Below are 14,897 nucleotides of genomic sequence, written 5' to 3' on the forward strand. Positions count from 1 at the left end.
ATTTAGTGCTTTATTGATAATCTATTTGGTTCATATCTCTTTAGGGAAGAATATCAAGAATGATATTAATTCTTTTCTCCCTATTATCAAATACCAATTAAAAGCCCTGTTGAGGGCATGGATTAATTCAAATTAACGTCAGCTGGCACCCTATTTAAACAAAATCTCAAAAACCAAATCTGTTGGTATAAATGGAGTTTTTGGTTGCTATGAAGGAAGCTGAGATAGACAGTCATATCTCTGGGATTCTTAGCTTTTTTTATTCCATCTTTAATGAGAGTTGGTAAAAGCTTGCTAGTGTGAGACCAACTACCTTTAAAATTTAAACTGAACACTGATTTGTTCTGCCATGGCTGGCATATTTTCCTCACTAAAAGGCTAGTTTATTTTCTCAACTGTAATAATATGTGAATTATTTTTGAAGGCAGCATATTGTAATTTATCATCTGAAAATCTAAGTGATTTTCTACAAGTTCCATGCTAAGTCATACATTTAACTGAAACCAGAAAACATGAAGTACTCAGCAGCTCAAGGAACATATATGCAGAGACGATGGTATTGTTAATGTTTGAAGTCTGATACTAACAATAGTTTTGATCAATTGTTATATGGGAAGTCTTCACTTAGTTATGGTTGCATTCCTGAATATCATAACATTATATGAATCGGTGGTCTTACAGGGTGGTGTGGTGGCTCAGTGGTTAACACTGCTGCCTCACAGTGCCAGGGACCCAGGTTCAATTTCAGCCTTTGATTGTCTGTGCGGAGTTTACACATTTGCCCTGTCTCTGCATGGATTTCAGCTGGGCCCTGTGGTTTTCTCCAGCAGTAAAGATGTTCAGGTCTGTTGGATTGGCCATGCTAAAATTACCCTTTGGTACAGGATGCACAGGTTAAGGATTACTCATGATAAATGCAGAGTTATGGGGTAGGGTGAATGACTGGGTCCAGGGCGGATTCTCTTCAGAAGGTCCGGGCAGACATGCGGGGCTAAATGGCCTCTTTCCACATTGTAGGGATTCTGATTCTATGAATTGATGATGTTGAAACTAGAATTGGGTTCTGCAGGAGGGGGCAGAAAAAATTTTATGTACAACGGTCCCCTATTTGTCCAAATACAGCATTTTGGCTAAGTTCCTAAGTTGATAAAGAAAATAACTGAAAGAAAACACATATTCTATTCGCATTAGATGCACTTCTAACTGGAGTTTGGGGCACTGCTGTGAGAGTCTCCACTGAGGACCTTTGCTCAGACTCAGGGTCGTTGCTGGTTTGCTGACTAGATTATGACCATGGCCTGGTGATGTGACTACATAGGATGATGCTGTTATTTCTTCCCAGCCTCCACAGCTCATTTTGGCCACCTTGAGTCAGCTGCTGTCTTCCTGCAGTGAAGACTCCCACACCCCCTCCCCTTTCCTGGTTTTGCCCAAAAAGAAGGTCATGGATACTTTAATGCAAATAAAGCTCAGCAGCCCCCGAGGTGTTCCATTTTGGCTACGGGCTATTGAGGCCCCTTGATTTCCCCCTAAGCAGTGGCACAGTATGTGAAGAGGCTACCAGTTGGAAGGCTGGGCATAGGGAGTAGCCTCGAAGCATTGAGGGTGCTGTAGAACAAAGAGACCTAGGGATACAGATTTGTAGCTCCTTTTAAAGTGGAGTCACAGGTAGAGAAGGTAGTGAAGAAGTCTTTCGGTATGCTTGCTTTCATCAGTCAGAGCATTGAGCATAAGAGTTGGAACAATTCGCTACAGTTGTACAAGTCATCTGTTGGGTCATATTTGGAATACTGTGTGCGGTTCTTGTCAACCGACTATGGAAAGGATATAATTTAAACTAGAGTACGGAAATTATTTGCTAGGGTGCTACCTGTACTGGAATGTTTAAGTTGTAAGGAGAGGCTGGATAGGCTGTGACTATGTTCCCTGCTGTTTAGGAGACTGAGGGATAACCTTAAGAGGTGAAATCATGAAAGGCACAGATAAGGTAGATAGCCAATAACTTTCTGCTTCCCCCCCCCCCCGCAAATGTAAGGAGAAACTTAATTTCCTGGGTAATTGTTGTGCAATGAGCGGGGGGGGATTAAAAGGGATTTTGTTACCTTTTTGAAGAATCCCCTCTACATAAAAAGGATTAGCTTTTTATTGTTATTTTGTATGGAGTTGTGCACGCAGCATTTGTGCTTTTGCCTCGTCTTAAAATTTGGATATTTTGTGGTAGTTGACCAGCTGAAAGGTACCTTGTGTGCTCCATTAGTTGGCCTTGGTGACTGAAGATGGGACTGGAGTGCAGTGGTTTAATTACAAATCAAAAAATGATAGGAAATATAGAGTACTGATATTTTGTACAGATATGCTAACCTTTTTTTCCCCATCGTTTAAAATCAGTACGTCTGTGTAATAGTCATAGAGCCATAAGCATGGAAATGGACCCTTGGGTCCAACTCATCCATGCCTACCAAGTTTCCAAACTACACTTAGTCCCATTTGCCTCCATTTGGCCCATATCCCTCAATCTTTTCCCATTGACATACCTATCCAAATGTCTTTTAAATGTTGCAACTGTACCTGCATCTACGATATTCGCTGGCAGTTCTTTCCACATACGAACCATCCTCTGCGTGAAAAGATTGCCCCTTTTTAAATCCTTCTCTCAGATTAAAAATATACCCTCTGGTTTTGAACACCCCCGCTCCAGAGACAAGACTTTTGCTATTCACCTTATCTATGCACCTCATGATTTTGCAAACCTCCTAAAATAGTCACCTTTCAACCTTCTCCACTTCAGTGGAAAGAAGGTCCCACCTTTTCCTTAAATCAAACCTTCAGCCCCTGCAACATCTTGGGAAATGTTTTGTGAATCTTCTCCAATTTAGTATCCTTTTTCTATAGCAGGCAACCAGAACTGTACACAGTACTCAAGTGGCCTCACCATCCACATTTGACTAACGTCTTCGACACCAAGTTTATACCTTAAACAAAAATCAACAATTTATTATTTAATACTATAACTTTAGCAGAGTGAACAATAAAGTAATCTAATTAAACTATATGGTTTAAATACAATCTTTGATTATAACCCCTACTTTCACTGTATACAGACTTATTTCAGGAATACATTAAAAGAAAATAAAGGAATTGTAATTTACCAGTTCAATAATTTCAAAAAAATGGGGAGCACATCTTTGTGGAATCTTTAAACAATGCATTATATTACAAGCACAGGGGATTGTATCTTGCTAGAATTCCGAAGTTAGTCACTGGTCAATGCAAACAGTTTGCAGCAGGCTGAGAAATATTCACTTCACTCCACTTCACTTATAAATTGGGATTACTCTTTCCAGGCACCAGGTGAAGCTACAGAGGAATTTGAATGCAAAGGTGGAAATATTGAAATAGAAATATATTGCTGGACCATGAACCATTGAGTGATTCATGACTATTGGGACATGCTTGCCAGTTGCATAGTTGGGTGCAGCTGTGACATCACTTCCCTTTTTCTGGTGCCCATCACAAGTCTCAATATCTACATTTTTTTTTCATCAGCATCTTGTGGGTATTACACAAAATATCTACATATTGCAACAACCCTGCAAAATTATCTAACAACCAAAAAGACAAGTTGCACCCCTGACACCTGGTCCATGCTATACTCACCCATGTACCTTTTATGCGCTTGTCTTCTCTCCATAGAAGGCTTTGGCATCTTTTTAAAGTGTTTACTTGGTGAAATACAGCAGTTAGTTACATGAAAAGGTTAGGTGTGGGTGGCTTATGCAAAATATTTGACGTGCTGATGGTTTGATACACCTTGTCTGTTGGGTCCAAAACAACCTGGGAAGATACGTGGGTAACTTTTTTTGTTGATTCAAGTTTCTTAAAAAAAAATTCTGAGCTAATTCAGCAAATTTTCTAAAATTTTACTTGCTGTGAAACATGTTGCTGGTGCTGGTCAATAATTTTTGAGACATTTAAGAAACATTGAACATGTCCAAGACACAGTCAATATTAATTCTGGCTCTGCTTTAATCCAGTTTGATGTCATTAGGTTGTATCAATGGGATCAACACATCTAGCGGTATTTGAATTTACTCAATTGAAACATTTGTGCCCGTGTGGTTGTAGCTACCTGTTTCTTGTTTGGACCCAATTTTTGTTTCTTTATCATACGCATGGTGACTGACTTTGGCTGTTGTGCCATTAAATCTTGTATCATTTTAATTTCCTCTGCCCATCATTCTATCAGATCTTCCTTTTTGTTCTTCCTAACCCCACCACACCCCATTCCTTTCCACTGGCTTAAAAATTATTTTCTTTCTATCTGTCTCCAGTTCTGGTGAATGATCATTCTGCCTGGAGCCTTCAGTTCTGCCTCCGTCCATGGTTGTTGCCTGACCAAAGTTGTTTTCTCAGCATTCCTGTTTTTCATGTCAAATTTCTGAAATCTGCAGTATTTTTCTTTTACACGTGATTGTGATTATTTGTTTGATGTACCAACTCATGAGGCATTAAGGTGAGAATTGTGATAAAGGTGTATAATATAATATGGTTTTGGAAATTTGGACTTGAGGTAAAAAGATGTGTGGTTTTGGTTCTGTAAACGTAATTTTTGTAAAGTAAAGGCCAAAGTTGTTCAACAATGAACGATACATCATTATAATGTGTAGTGAAAACAGACCGCAGCCACTAGGATTTTGTTTTCAGTCAAACTCTTCATGCTTTCAGTTTGGAAGCATAGTTCCACCATTGCAGTTTTAGCTTATGAAGACGCCATGCTGTCAAAGTTTCTATGGAAGTGCAAGTTGTCAGAGTGGAAGAGGCTTCAGTCATCAAAACTGAAACATGTGTCTAGTCTATCAAATTTTGAAAAAGAGTCTGGTGAATAAGAAATTCCAGTTAGATAGAAGTGACACCTCACTGGGATTGAATATCTGTAAAGGATATTACGTGGGAAAGTAGTTGCACCTTTTTTTGTTTTGCATTTATCTTGATCAGCTACTGTGTATTTTTTTTCTACACAGCTAGTTCTTATAATGCAATAGTTGCATTCAATACAGTGTGGAGATGGATGAACACAGCAGGTCAGGCAGCATCAGAGGAGCAGGAAAGTCGACAGTTCAGGTCGGGGACCCTTCATCAGGACTAGTCTTGGATGAAGGGTCCTGACCTGAAATGTCAACTTTCCTTCTCTGCTGCTTGACCTGCTGTATTCCTCCAGCTCCACACTGGACTGATTCTGACTCCAGCTTCTGAAGTTTTTGTTGTCTCAGAGTGATAGTTCCATTCTTGTGTGACTTGCGCTAGATTATAGGGACGTCACTATTCCTGTAGAGCAGGAATCTGAACAGCGTCCATTATTCATCAATTGCATTATAGCCAACTAGCATTAACAAAACATGCGTTATAGCAGAACTACCTGTGCAGGAAACTTGGATTCTTTTTGCTTTTTAAAAAAAAGTCCAGTGTGTATATTTGCTGCCTGATCACCTCAGTAGCCAAGTGTAAAAATTAGACCTAAATCTTTCAAGGCAGGTTTCACTCGGATCTGACTTGTACAGTGTTCTCATCAGTTGGGATTAAAACTCAAGTCTCCAATGTTCAGTATCTTCTGGGTGGAGGAGCTCTGGAGAAGATATTCCTTTTAATCCTTAATACTTTTAATTCCTAAGGTACCCTTAATGGGGACAGCTCCCCAGCAGCAGGCAAGTTGTGAAAATGTGAAGTTTGATACAATGTGAACTGGTTGAAATAAACAGCATTTATACATGTTACATATGAATAATGAAGTTGAAGGATTTGTTGACTGACAGGGTATGGGTAAATTAGGTTAGATGGGAGGCGTGAATGGAATGTGAAGGCTAGCACATAGCTATTAGGCTAAAAGGTTTTTTACTCTGCCAGTACCATTTCTTTTAGCAATGGATTCCCAAAACTACTCTTCCAACAGCTGACTAAATAATTGTTCACATCATAAGCACACTAAACAGCCCAAATAATTAAAATTGGATTCTGAGTTCCATACAAGGAAAGCATATACATAAACAAAAGGTTTGTTGAATGATTATTGAGCGCCCATTAACATCCTAGAATTTATTGGCTACAAAACCTGACTTTCTATCCCCCTCCTCCTTCAACACCAGATGACTGATCCAAATTGACCAAGTGTCTGAAACTACTGCACTTTAGCGATGGAAGGAGGGAATGGTGAACAGGGTATCAATTCCAGCAGGCTGCTTTGTCCTGGATAGTGTTGAGTTTCTTGAGTTGATAGAACATTATTCATCCAGTGAAATGGAGAATATTCCATCACACTCCTGCTTGTCTTGTATATAACAGACAGGCTTTGGGGAGGTGGAGTAAGTTATGCAGAGTTCTTAGCCTCTGATCTGCACTTTTAGTCTCAGTATTTAGAACATAGAACAGTACAGCACAGAACAGGCCCTTCAGCTCACGATGTTGTGCCGACCATTGATCCTCATGTATGCACCCTCAAATTTCTGTGACCATATGCATGTCCAGCAGTCTCTTAAATGACCCCAATGACCTTGCTTCCACAACTGCTGCTGGCAATGCATTCCATGCTCTCACAACTCTGTAAAGAACCCGCCTCTGACATCCCCTCTATACTTTCCACCAACCAGCTTAAAACTATGACCCCTCGTATTAGCCATTTCTGCCCTGGGAAATAGTCTCTGGCTATCAACTCTATGCCTCTCATTATCTTGTATACCTCAATTAGGTCCCCTCTCCTCCTCCTTTTCTCCAATGAAAAAAGTCCGAGCTCAGTCAACCTCTCTTCATAAGATAAGCCCTCCAGTCCAGGCAGCATCCTGGTAAACCTCCTCTGAGCCCTCTCCAAAGCATCCACATCTTTCCTATAATAGGGCGACCAGAACTGGACGCAGTATTCCAAGTGCGGCCTAACCAAAGTTTTATAGAGCTGCAACAAGATCTCACGACTCTTAAACTTAATCCCCCTGTTAATGAAAGCCAAAACACCATATGCTTTCTTAACAACCCTGTCCACTTGGGTGGCCATTTTAAGGGATCTATGTATCTGCACACCAGGATCCCTCTGTTCCTCCACACTGCCAAGAATCTTATCCTTAATCCTGTACTCAGCTTTCAAATTCGACCTTCCAAAATGCATCACCTCGCATTTATCCAGGTTGAACTCCATCTGCCACCTCTCAGCCCATCTCTGCATCCTGTCAATGTCCCACTGCAGCCTACAACAGCCCTCTATACTGTCAACGACACCTCCAACCTTCGTGTCATCTGCAAACTTGCTGACCCATCCTTCAATCCCCTCATCCAAGTCATTAATAAAAATTACAAACAGTAGAGGCCCAAGGACAGAGCCCTGTGGAACACCACTCACCACTGACTTCCAGGCAGAATATTTTCCTTCTACTACCACTCGCTGTCTTCTGTTGGCCAGCCAATTCTGTATCCAGACAGCTAAGTTCCCCTGTATCCCATTCCTCCTGACCTTCTGAATGAGCCTACCATGGGGAACCTTATCAAATGCCTTGCTGAAGTCCATATACACCACATCCACAGCTCGACCCTCATCAACCTTTCTAGTCACATCCTCAAAGAACTCGATAAGGTTTGTGAGGCATGACCTGCCCCCCTCAAAGCTGTGTTGACTGCATTTGATCAAGCCATGCTCTTCCAGATGGTCATAAATCCTATCCCTCAGAATCTTTTCTAACACCTTGCAGACAACAGACGTGAGACTTACTGGTCTGTAATTGCCGGGGATTTCCCTATTTCCTTTCTTGAAGAGAGGAATCACATTTGCCTCTCTCCAGTCCAGTCCTCAGGTACGACTCCAGTGGAGAGCGAGGATGCAAAGATCCTCACAAGTGGCGAAGCAATTGCACTTCTCGTTTCCCAAAGCAGCTGAGGACAAATCTGGTCCGGGCTTGGCGACTTGTCAATCTTAATGTTTGACAAAATTTTCAGCACATCAGCTTCCTCTATCTCTATCCATTTCAGTGTGCACACCTGCTCTTCAAAGGTTTCATTCACTACAAAGTTTGTTTCTTTCGTAAAGACAGAAGCAAAAAACTCATTTAGGGCTTCCCCTACCTCCTCGGACTCCACACACAAGTTCCCTATGCTATCTCTGATCGGCCCTACTCTTTCTTTGACCATTCTCTTATTCCTCACATAAGTGTATGGTTTTTTCTGTTCACGCACTTGCTGACAACCCACAAATGTTAATACTGAGGGATTCTGTAGGGAAAATGAAACTGAATATCAAAGGGAGAGTGTTAAATTCTGTAATGTTGGAGATGGTCTCTCCCTGGTACACCAGTGGCAAGCAACATTCACACCACACATCAACCCTGACCTGGATGTTTTTCAGGTTCTGCTGCCTATGAACACAAATAGTTTGGTACTAAAGAAGTCTCAGATTGTGCAATCATCAGCAAACACCCCAATATTGATTTTATAAATAGAGTGCGGAACATTGAGGCAGCTAATTTTTCTTGGGCCTAAGACACTACCCTGGAGAGTCTTCCAGTGATGTTCTGGAAATGAAATGATTGATCTCCACCAACCACAACCATTAGTCTTTGTGCTGGATATGATTCCAATCTGCAGAGAACCCTTTCTCCTGATACCTATTGACTTAATTTTGCCAGGAGTCCTTGTCTCAGACTTGGTTGAAACCTGCCTTGATGTCCAGAGCAATCCCTTCTGGAGTTCAGCTGTTTTGTCCATATTTGTACCTAGGCTGTAACGAGGACAAAAGCTGACATGCTGCACAAAGACATGCTCCAAAAGTGAAGCTGTTCACGCTCCTGTTGGAGTTTGAGATTCTACTTTTATTTGTACATGGATGCAGACAAGGGCAACATTGGCCATCCTTTTATTGCATTTGAAAAGGCTGTGATAGGGAGTTGGCTGTGGTCTTGAATTGCTGCTGTCTAATGTGGTATAGGCATGTGCTTTTGGGTAGGGAGTTCTAGGATGTTGACTCTGGATAAAGACAGTATGTTGCAGCTTGGGATGGTATGTAGCTTACAGGGAAACTTGCAGATGGTTCCTCAAGCCTTTGTTCCTCATGTTCCTCTTGTCCTTCTGGATTGAGATGCAACTTGTAACTTTGTAAATAGCATAAACTGCAACCATGGAGTACCAGTAATGGAGCAAGTTAATACTTAAGTTAATGCATAGGACACTATTGTCTACTTCAATGTTAAAAGTGACTCATTAATATTATTGCAGCTAAAATATATCCAGTTAGAAGAATGGATATTGTAAAAATGATGTGTTAGGCATTTTTATATAAAGGGAATGTGGTGAGGTGTACAGTAGCAGGCTGTTTCAATTAAAACAACGGAAACCTGGAACTTGTATCAGTGATAGTGGGAACTGCAGATGCTGGAGAATCCAGGATAATAAAATGAGGCTGGATGAACACAGCAGGCCAAGCAGCATCTCAGGAGCACAAAAGCTGACATGTTGAATATTATTTGGAGTAGTTGGGAAAAGGTCTAAAAGAAAGAAATAAACTTCCCAACTCAGTTCTTCCCTTTTGGAAAGGAATGCTTGATGCGAGTCCATAAATCGTACCTCGATCCCTGATACAGCTGCTTTCCCATGAGAAACCTCATGGGAATTGGAATTGATAAGAGGGAAAACAACATTTCTCTGCAGCAATAGAATAAAAATCAGCACCATAGGCTAAAAAAACTGTACTTCTTGAACGTAAGTCGTATTCTAATATTCAAAAAGCATATGACTTGGCCTCCAGACCCCTCTGCAGCAATAAATTCCAAAGATTTCACACAGCAGCAGGAAAGATTAGAGGGAATGCAGTTCTAAAAGTGGTAACCAATTTGGCATCTTTGTGGAATAAGGTTTTTTGTCTATTAAGGAAACCATATTCTAATTCTAATATTCAGAAAGCATATGATTTGCCATATCAGGAGAAGGTAAAACAATTAAATTTGTTTATAAGCCTGGTGAAACCAGAGAAAGCCCTCTAGCCTCTGTTATAACAGTTGTGGAGAAACCAGAAGATCAGATTGCAAAGGAATCCAGAACTGAATCTCAACCAGCCTGCTAAACTAAGAATCTTGAAATCAATTATTCAATCACCAACATCAATGCTACTGATTGTAGCCATTGTAGAGAAGGTTACAATGTTCAACTATCTCAGATAGGAAGAACTGCCGATGCTGGAGTCAGAGATAAGTGTAGAGCTGGAGGAATGCAGCAGGCCAGGCAGCATCCGAGGAGCTGGAAAGTTGACATTTTGGGTCAGGACCCTTCAGAAATGGGGGAGGAGGAAAGGAGCTCTGAAAGAGAGATGAGGCGTGGGGCTGGGGAAGGTCGGTGGATGGTGATAGGTGAGTGCAGGTAGGCAGTGGTGGAGATTGGACGGTGACGTGGGAGGAGCGGATAGGTGGGAGAGAAGATGGACAGGTGGTCAGGTCAAGGAAGCAAGGATGAGAGGGGTGTTTGTCGTTGGATGAGGCAGGTGGTTGAGAGATTTTGAAACTGGTAAAGTCCAAATTGAGACCATTGGGCTGTTCCCAAGGCAGAATGAGGTGCTGCTCCTCCAGTTTCCAGGTGGTGTCATTGTGACACTGGAGGAGGCCCAGGATGGACATGTCTCCCAGGGAGTGGGAGACGAAAGTGTTTTCATTTGTCGCAAACAGTGCAGGTGATCTACTATTTGTTCAACTATCTGCTGTTCAAACAATTGACAGATTCATATCTTTTATTAATCTTTATCTTTTTGGGCTCATCTCATATTTCCAGTTTGTGTGCATGTTTACATTATTAATTCTTGTGTTTAGTAATTAATGAACAAACTCCAGTTCATAAAGTGTGTTTAAACTGCATTCCCTTAAAACATTAAATTTTTCCTCCAGGGAAGGGGTTCATTTTAAATTGACTGCATTGTAACGGACTAGGAGGGCAAGGTGAATCAAGGTGAGCTGGTACATCTCTCCTCACAGATGAATTAAAAATTTAATATCCAGTCATGAACTGTAAGAAATTGAGGAACTTTGCCTGGGGTCTAGGTATAACAGCCTAAAGCCTGAAGGGATGGGCAGTAGGAGAAAAAGACTGTCAGTGTTCATATTAATTAGAAAGACCTCACAGAATGAATCGTTTTTAATAAAATCAAAATATTGCAAATCCAAAACAAAAATGGGTTTCTCCAGCACTTTCTAGCCAGTCTGGCAGCATCTGTGGAAAGAGAAACAGTTGACGTTTCAAGTTCGATGATTCTTTGGAGCCTTTGAATGAACTTTTGTTGGGCTTCTGGACTTTGTTGTGCTGAACTCAGTAGTGCCTATCAATACTCCCTCGCCTTTATTAGTTTTAAAACTGGTTTTGTTGGAATTTGATCTTTGCAGTTCATTCAGAATCCTATGTTCCAGGGATTAGAGAACGACTGTGGATGTTAAAGTGATTGTTTATGCATTAAGGAAAATGCCCTCCTGTTGACAATTTTTCAGATTCCATTTCTGAAATGTAGATTACAAATGCAGGTTTCATTTTATACAAGTTGAGATTGAAATGGACTTTGTAAACAATCACTACTACATGCCTGTGGATTACAGCATACTCTCAGGTGTATTTTAAAGCAGTTGATTTCCGATGGTAGCAAGAAAAAATGGGCGCTCCAAGAAACAGTAATAGCTTCCAGAAATTCAGGGTTTGGTGATTCACACAGTTAGTTGTACACCTTTTGTGCAGTATTATTCTAAATTTCTCTATCTGGTTGAGAGACAACATGTTCCATTTTGTTTGAGATAGCAATGCTTCATTATACAAATGTCTCTCTTCTGGTTTGCCATAGACCTGTGACCTCCACCACAAATTTTGACTACACCACACCTTATAACCAGTACAAGCATGACTTGTTCTGTGAGCTTATAACACCTTTTTGTTTTGCATCTTTGATGCTATAACAGAGTATATAACAAATTTGTGTTGGGACCATGGCTTAATTGGTTAAGTCATCTGTTTGGTGAATAGGAGACTGTATGTGTTATTTCAAATCCACCATCCCCCTCCAAGCGTCCTGTGTCAAATACTATTCTTTGGCCTGTGCATCACTTAGGATTTTGCACCCCTGTTTTATATTGTCCTTGCAGGTAGCTTCACAATATTTAGCCTAAATAGAATGTATACCATTGTCAACAAAATTTAACAACTTCTAACCAAAGATTCATAGCATTTGCCCATGGGTAGACTGCGCCTAGTTTTCCCAAAATAATCTGATCATAACTTCCACTGTTAGCTCTGGTAGAAAATTGCATTTAGCCCTCAGGCAATTCTGCTAGCTAATTAGCAGTGCATTTTATTTACTTCTGATTTACAACTGCTTCTATTTACCACTAATGGTAGAGTCACCTCAGTGTAAATGTGTCCCATGTACAACATCAGCCCATTCTTCTGTTTTGAAGAAGGGTCGCTGGACCTGAACTGTTAATTCTCTCTCCATAGATGCTGCCAGACTTTTCCAGCACTTTCTGTTCTTCTTTGATTTCCAGTATCTGCAGTTTTGAGGGTTTTTCCAATCCATTCTTTGTTTGTTCCTAAAGCTATATTAAACCATAGCCTTATTTTTGCAGGCTTTCATAACAGTATCCCACTAATATTTACAAATTAAGGCTTTACATCGCTAAACTTTGTGAAATATAATTTGGTAAGTAAGCATTATTAATTATGCATTTACCAATAAGTCGAATCAAACGTTGAGCCTGGACTAGCAATCCAGATACAAGTTCACAGCCCACCATAGTAGTTAGAGCAATGACAGCATTCTATACTATTACATAATTAACATTGGAAGCATCATAAAATAAAACATAGCCTCATAGTTCCCTATGATGTCCAAAAGCTTGGTCAAGGAGGTAAGGGTGTATTTAGTGAGAAGGAGGGGAAGAGAAATGAAGAATTCTGGGGATCTGTACGTGGTGGTATAATTTGAGATTGGGAGCGGGGAGCTCTCAAGGTGTCCAGATTGGAGCATTGCAGATGAATTGTGAGGCTAGAGGAAATTCCAGAGGAGGAAGGTTCAAGGGCACAAATGACTTAAACATAATTGATCTCAAAATTGACTTCTATTTAAGCATCACGTGTAGGCCAGCATGCACAGTAATAAAGATGAATGGTCTTAGCGTAACTTTAGATGACCTTTGCAGAAAACATAGGATACAAACCAGAAATACATTAAAATAGTAGATCTATTTGGCGACAGTGGTTTAGTGGTTAGCACTGCTGCCTCACAGCACCAGGGACGCAGATTCAATTCCACCCTTGGATGACTGTCTGTGTGGAGTTTGCTTATTCTCCCAATGTCTGTGTGGGTCTCCCCTGGATGCTCCGGTTTCCTCCCACAGTCCAAAGATGCTCAGGTTAGGTGGATTGGCCATGGCTAAATTGCCTGTAATGTTTGGGAGTGTGTAGCTTTGGTGGGTAATAAGGGCATGGGTCTGGGTGGGATGCTCCAAGGGTCGGTGTGGACTTGTTGGGCCAAAGGGCCTGTTTCCACACTAGGGATTCTGTGATTGATTCTGTGATCTAGAGGTAATAATGACCTGGAGCCACAGTGAGGTGGAGTCAGATGATGTGGAATTAAAATTGAGACATTGCAGTGGTTATCTTTGCAATGGCATGACTGTGTTCAGAAGCTCATCTTGTTGTCAATTATGACATCAAAGCAGTTTCATCCTAAGTTAACTCATCCTTGGTAATGGTTTCAGCCAACTCCAACTATTTAATAGAAAGAAGTTTCTGCTTATCCAGTATTGGATGTCAAACCAGAACCTCCAGTTTGAGACAAGGAGACATTGAGAGCAACTGAATTGAATTTTTTAGTTAAGCCATGACATGTTGGCTAATGAGCATTCGTTACCCACCACAAGTTCATCTTGAGAAGGAGATGGTCAGCTGCTGCCTTGAGTACAACTGAGTAACTGGCTAGACCACTTTTAAAGAGCACTTGAGAGTCATACGCATTGCATAAGTGGCAGATTTTCTTCCGAATGGACAATTATGACAATTGGTCGTTCTATTTTTTTATCATAACTGGTGCTAGCTGTAAATTCCAGATATAATTAACTATTCAGCTACTGTGGTAAAATTTGAACACTTATTTCTGGATCATTTACCTGCGATTACTGAATCCCCAATCCAGTGACAGAACCCCTTCTGCTGTTGTACCCTTGATGTTGTGAATGTACATCTGGAAATTGTTGTATTATCAAATTGTGTTGCCAAAGGATTCATCTTAGAATAGAGGGCTAAATATAAACCATGGAGGGTTACCAAAGGTAACAGCACAAGAGTGGGATATGACCAATGGAGGTGACTTGCTAGATCATTGAACAGATAAGGTTGGACTTGGACCAGTTCCACCAAGCTACATGATAGTGCAGAGTGTTTAAAGATGTTGTGATCAAAGTTAAATGATTTATTTATCATTGTAATTGATTACCAAAATGATGAAACCTTAGTTGTCCTTTGATTTAAAATTTAAAGTAAATTCCTGGCAAAAACAATGGAGAATACTATTCCAATAACTTGATGTCAATGGTGAAATGACATGTTATTGAAGTCTTGATTTTTGAGAAATTTCGTAGTTTGAATTAGTTGGCCTTCAGTTCCTTATTTACACAGAATTATGCATCAGTGTAATATTTCACCATTGAAATGTTTAAATGTTCCTTTTCTTATATTATTTGATTCTCATGCTTTATCTCTTTTCATTTAACAGTGTGATAGTTGAAGGTGTTGACTGCGAGAATAGACGCAGCTCCTCCATCATGTTGGCCTGCCTTCAGCGAACACAGAACCCACCTTCGCAACATTTATCATGTCCCAGTAAAACACTGGAATCTATGAAATGTGAG

At 40.5% G+C, this 14,897-nt stretch overlaps 1 protein-coding gene across 5 annotated transcripts in view; it reads left to right on the forward strand.

The window, feature by feature from the left end:
* tchp (trichoplein, keratin filament binding) overlaps nt 1-14,897 on the forward strand; it is a 525,906-nt gene that overhangs the window by 191,356 nt on the left and 319,653 nt on the right. For all 5 annotated transcript variants that reach the window (XR_007249948.2, XR_007249949.2, XM_048555829.2 and 2 more), the window contains one exon: nt 14,762-14,892. Coding sequence is in view for 3 of the 5 variants with exons in the window: in XM_048555829.2 (XP_048411786.1) it covers nt 14,762-14,892 (131 nt within the window). In the remaining 2 variants the exon portion in view is untranslated. The remainder of the gene's footprint in view (nt 1-14,761; nt 14,893-14,897) is intronic.

Source organism: Stegostoma tigrinum, chromosome 26 (genome assembly GCF_030684315.1).
Source record: "Stegostoma tigrinum isolate sSteTig4 chromosome 26, sSteTig4.hap1, whole genome shotgun sequence".
In the NCBI taxonomy this organism is placed as follows: Eukaryota; Metazoa; Chordata; class Chondrichthyes; order Orectolobiformes; family Stegostomatidae; genus Stegostoma; species Stegostoma tigrinum.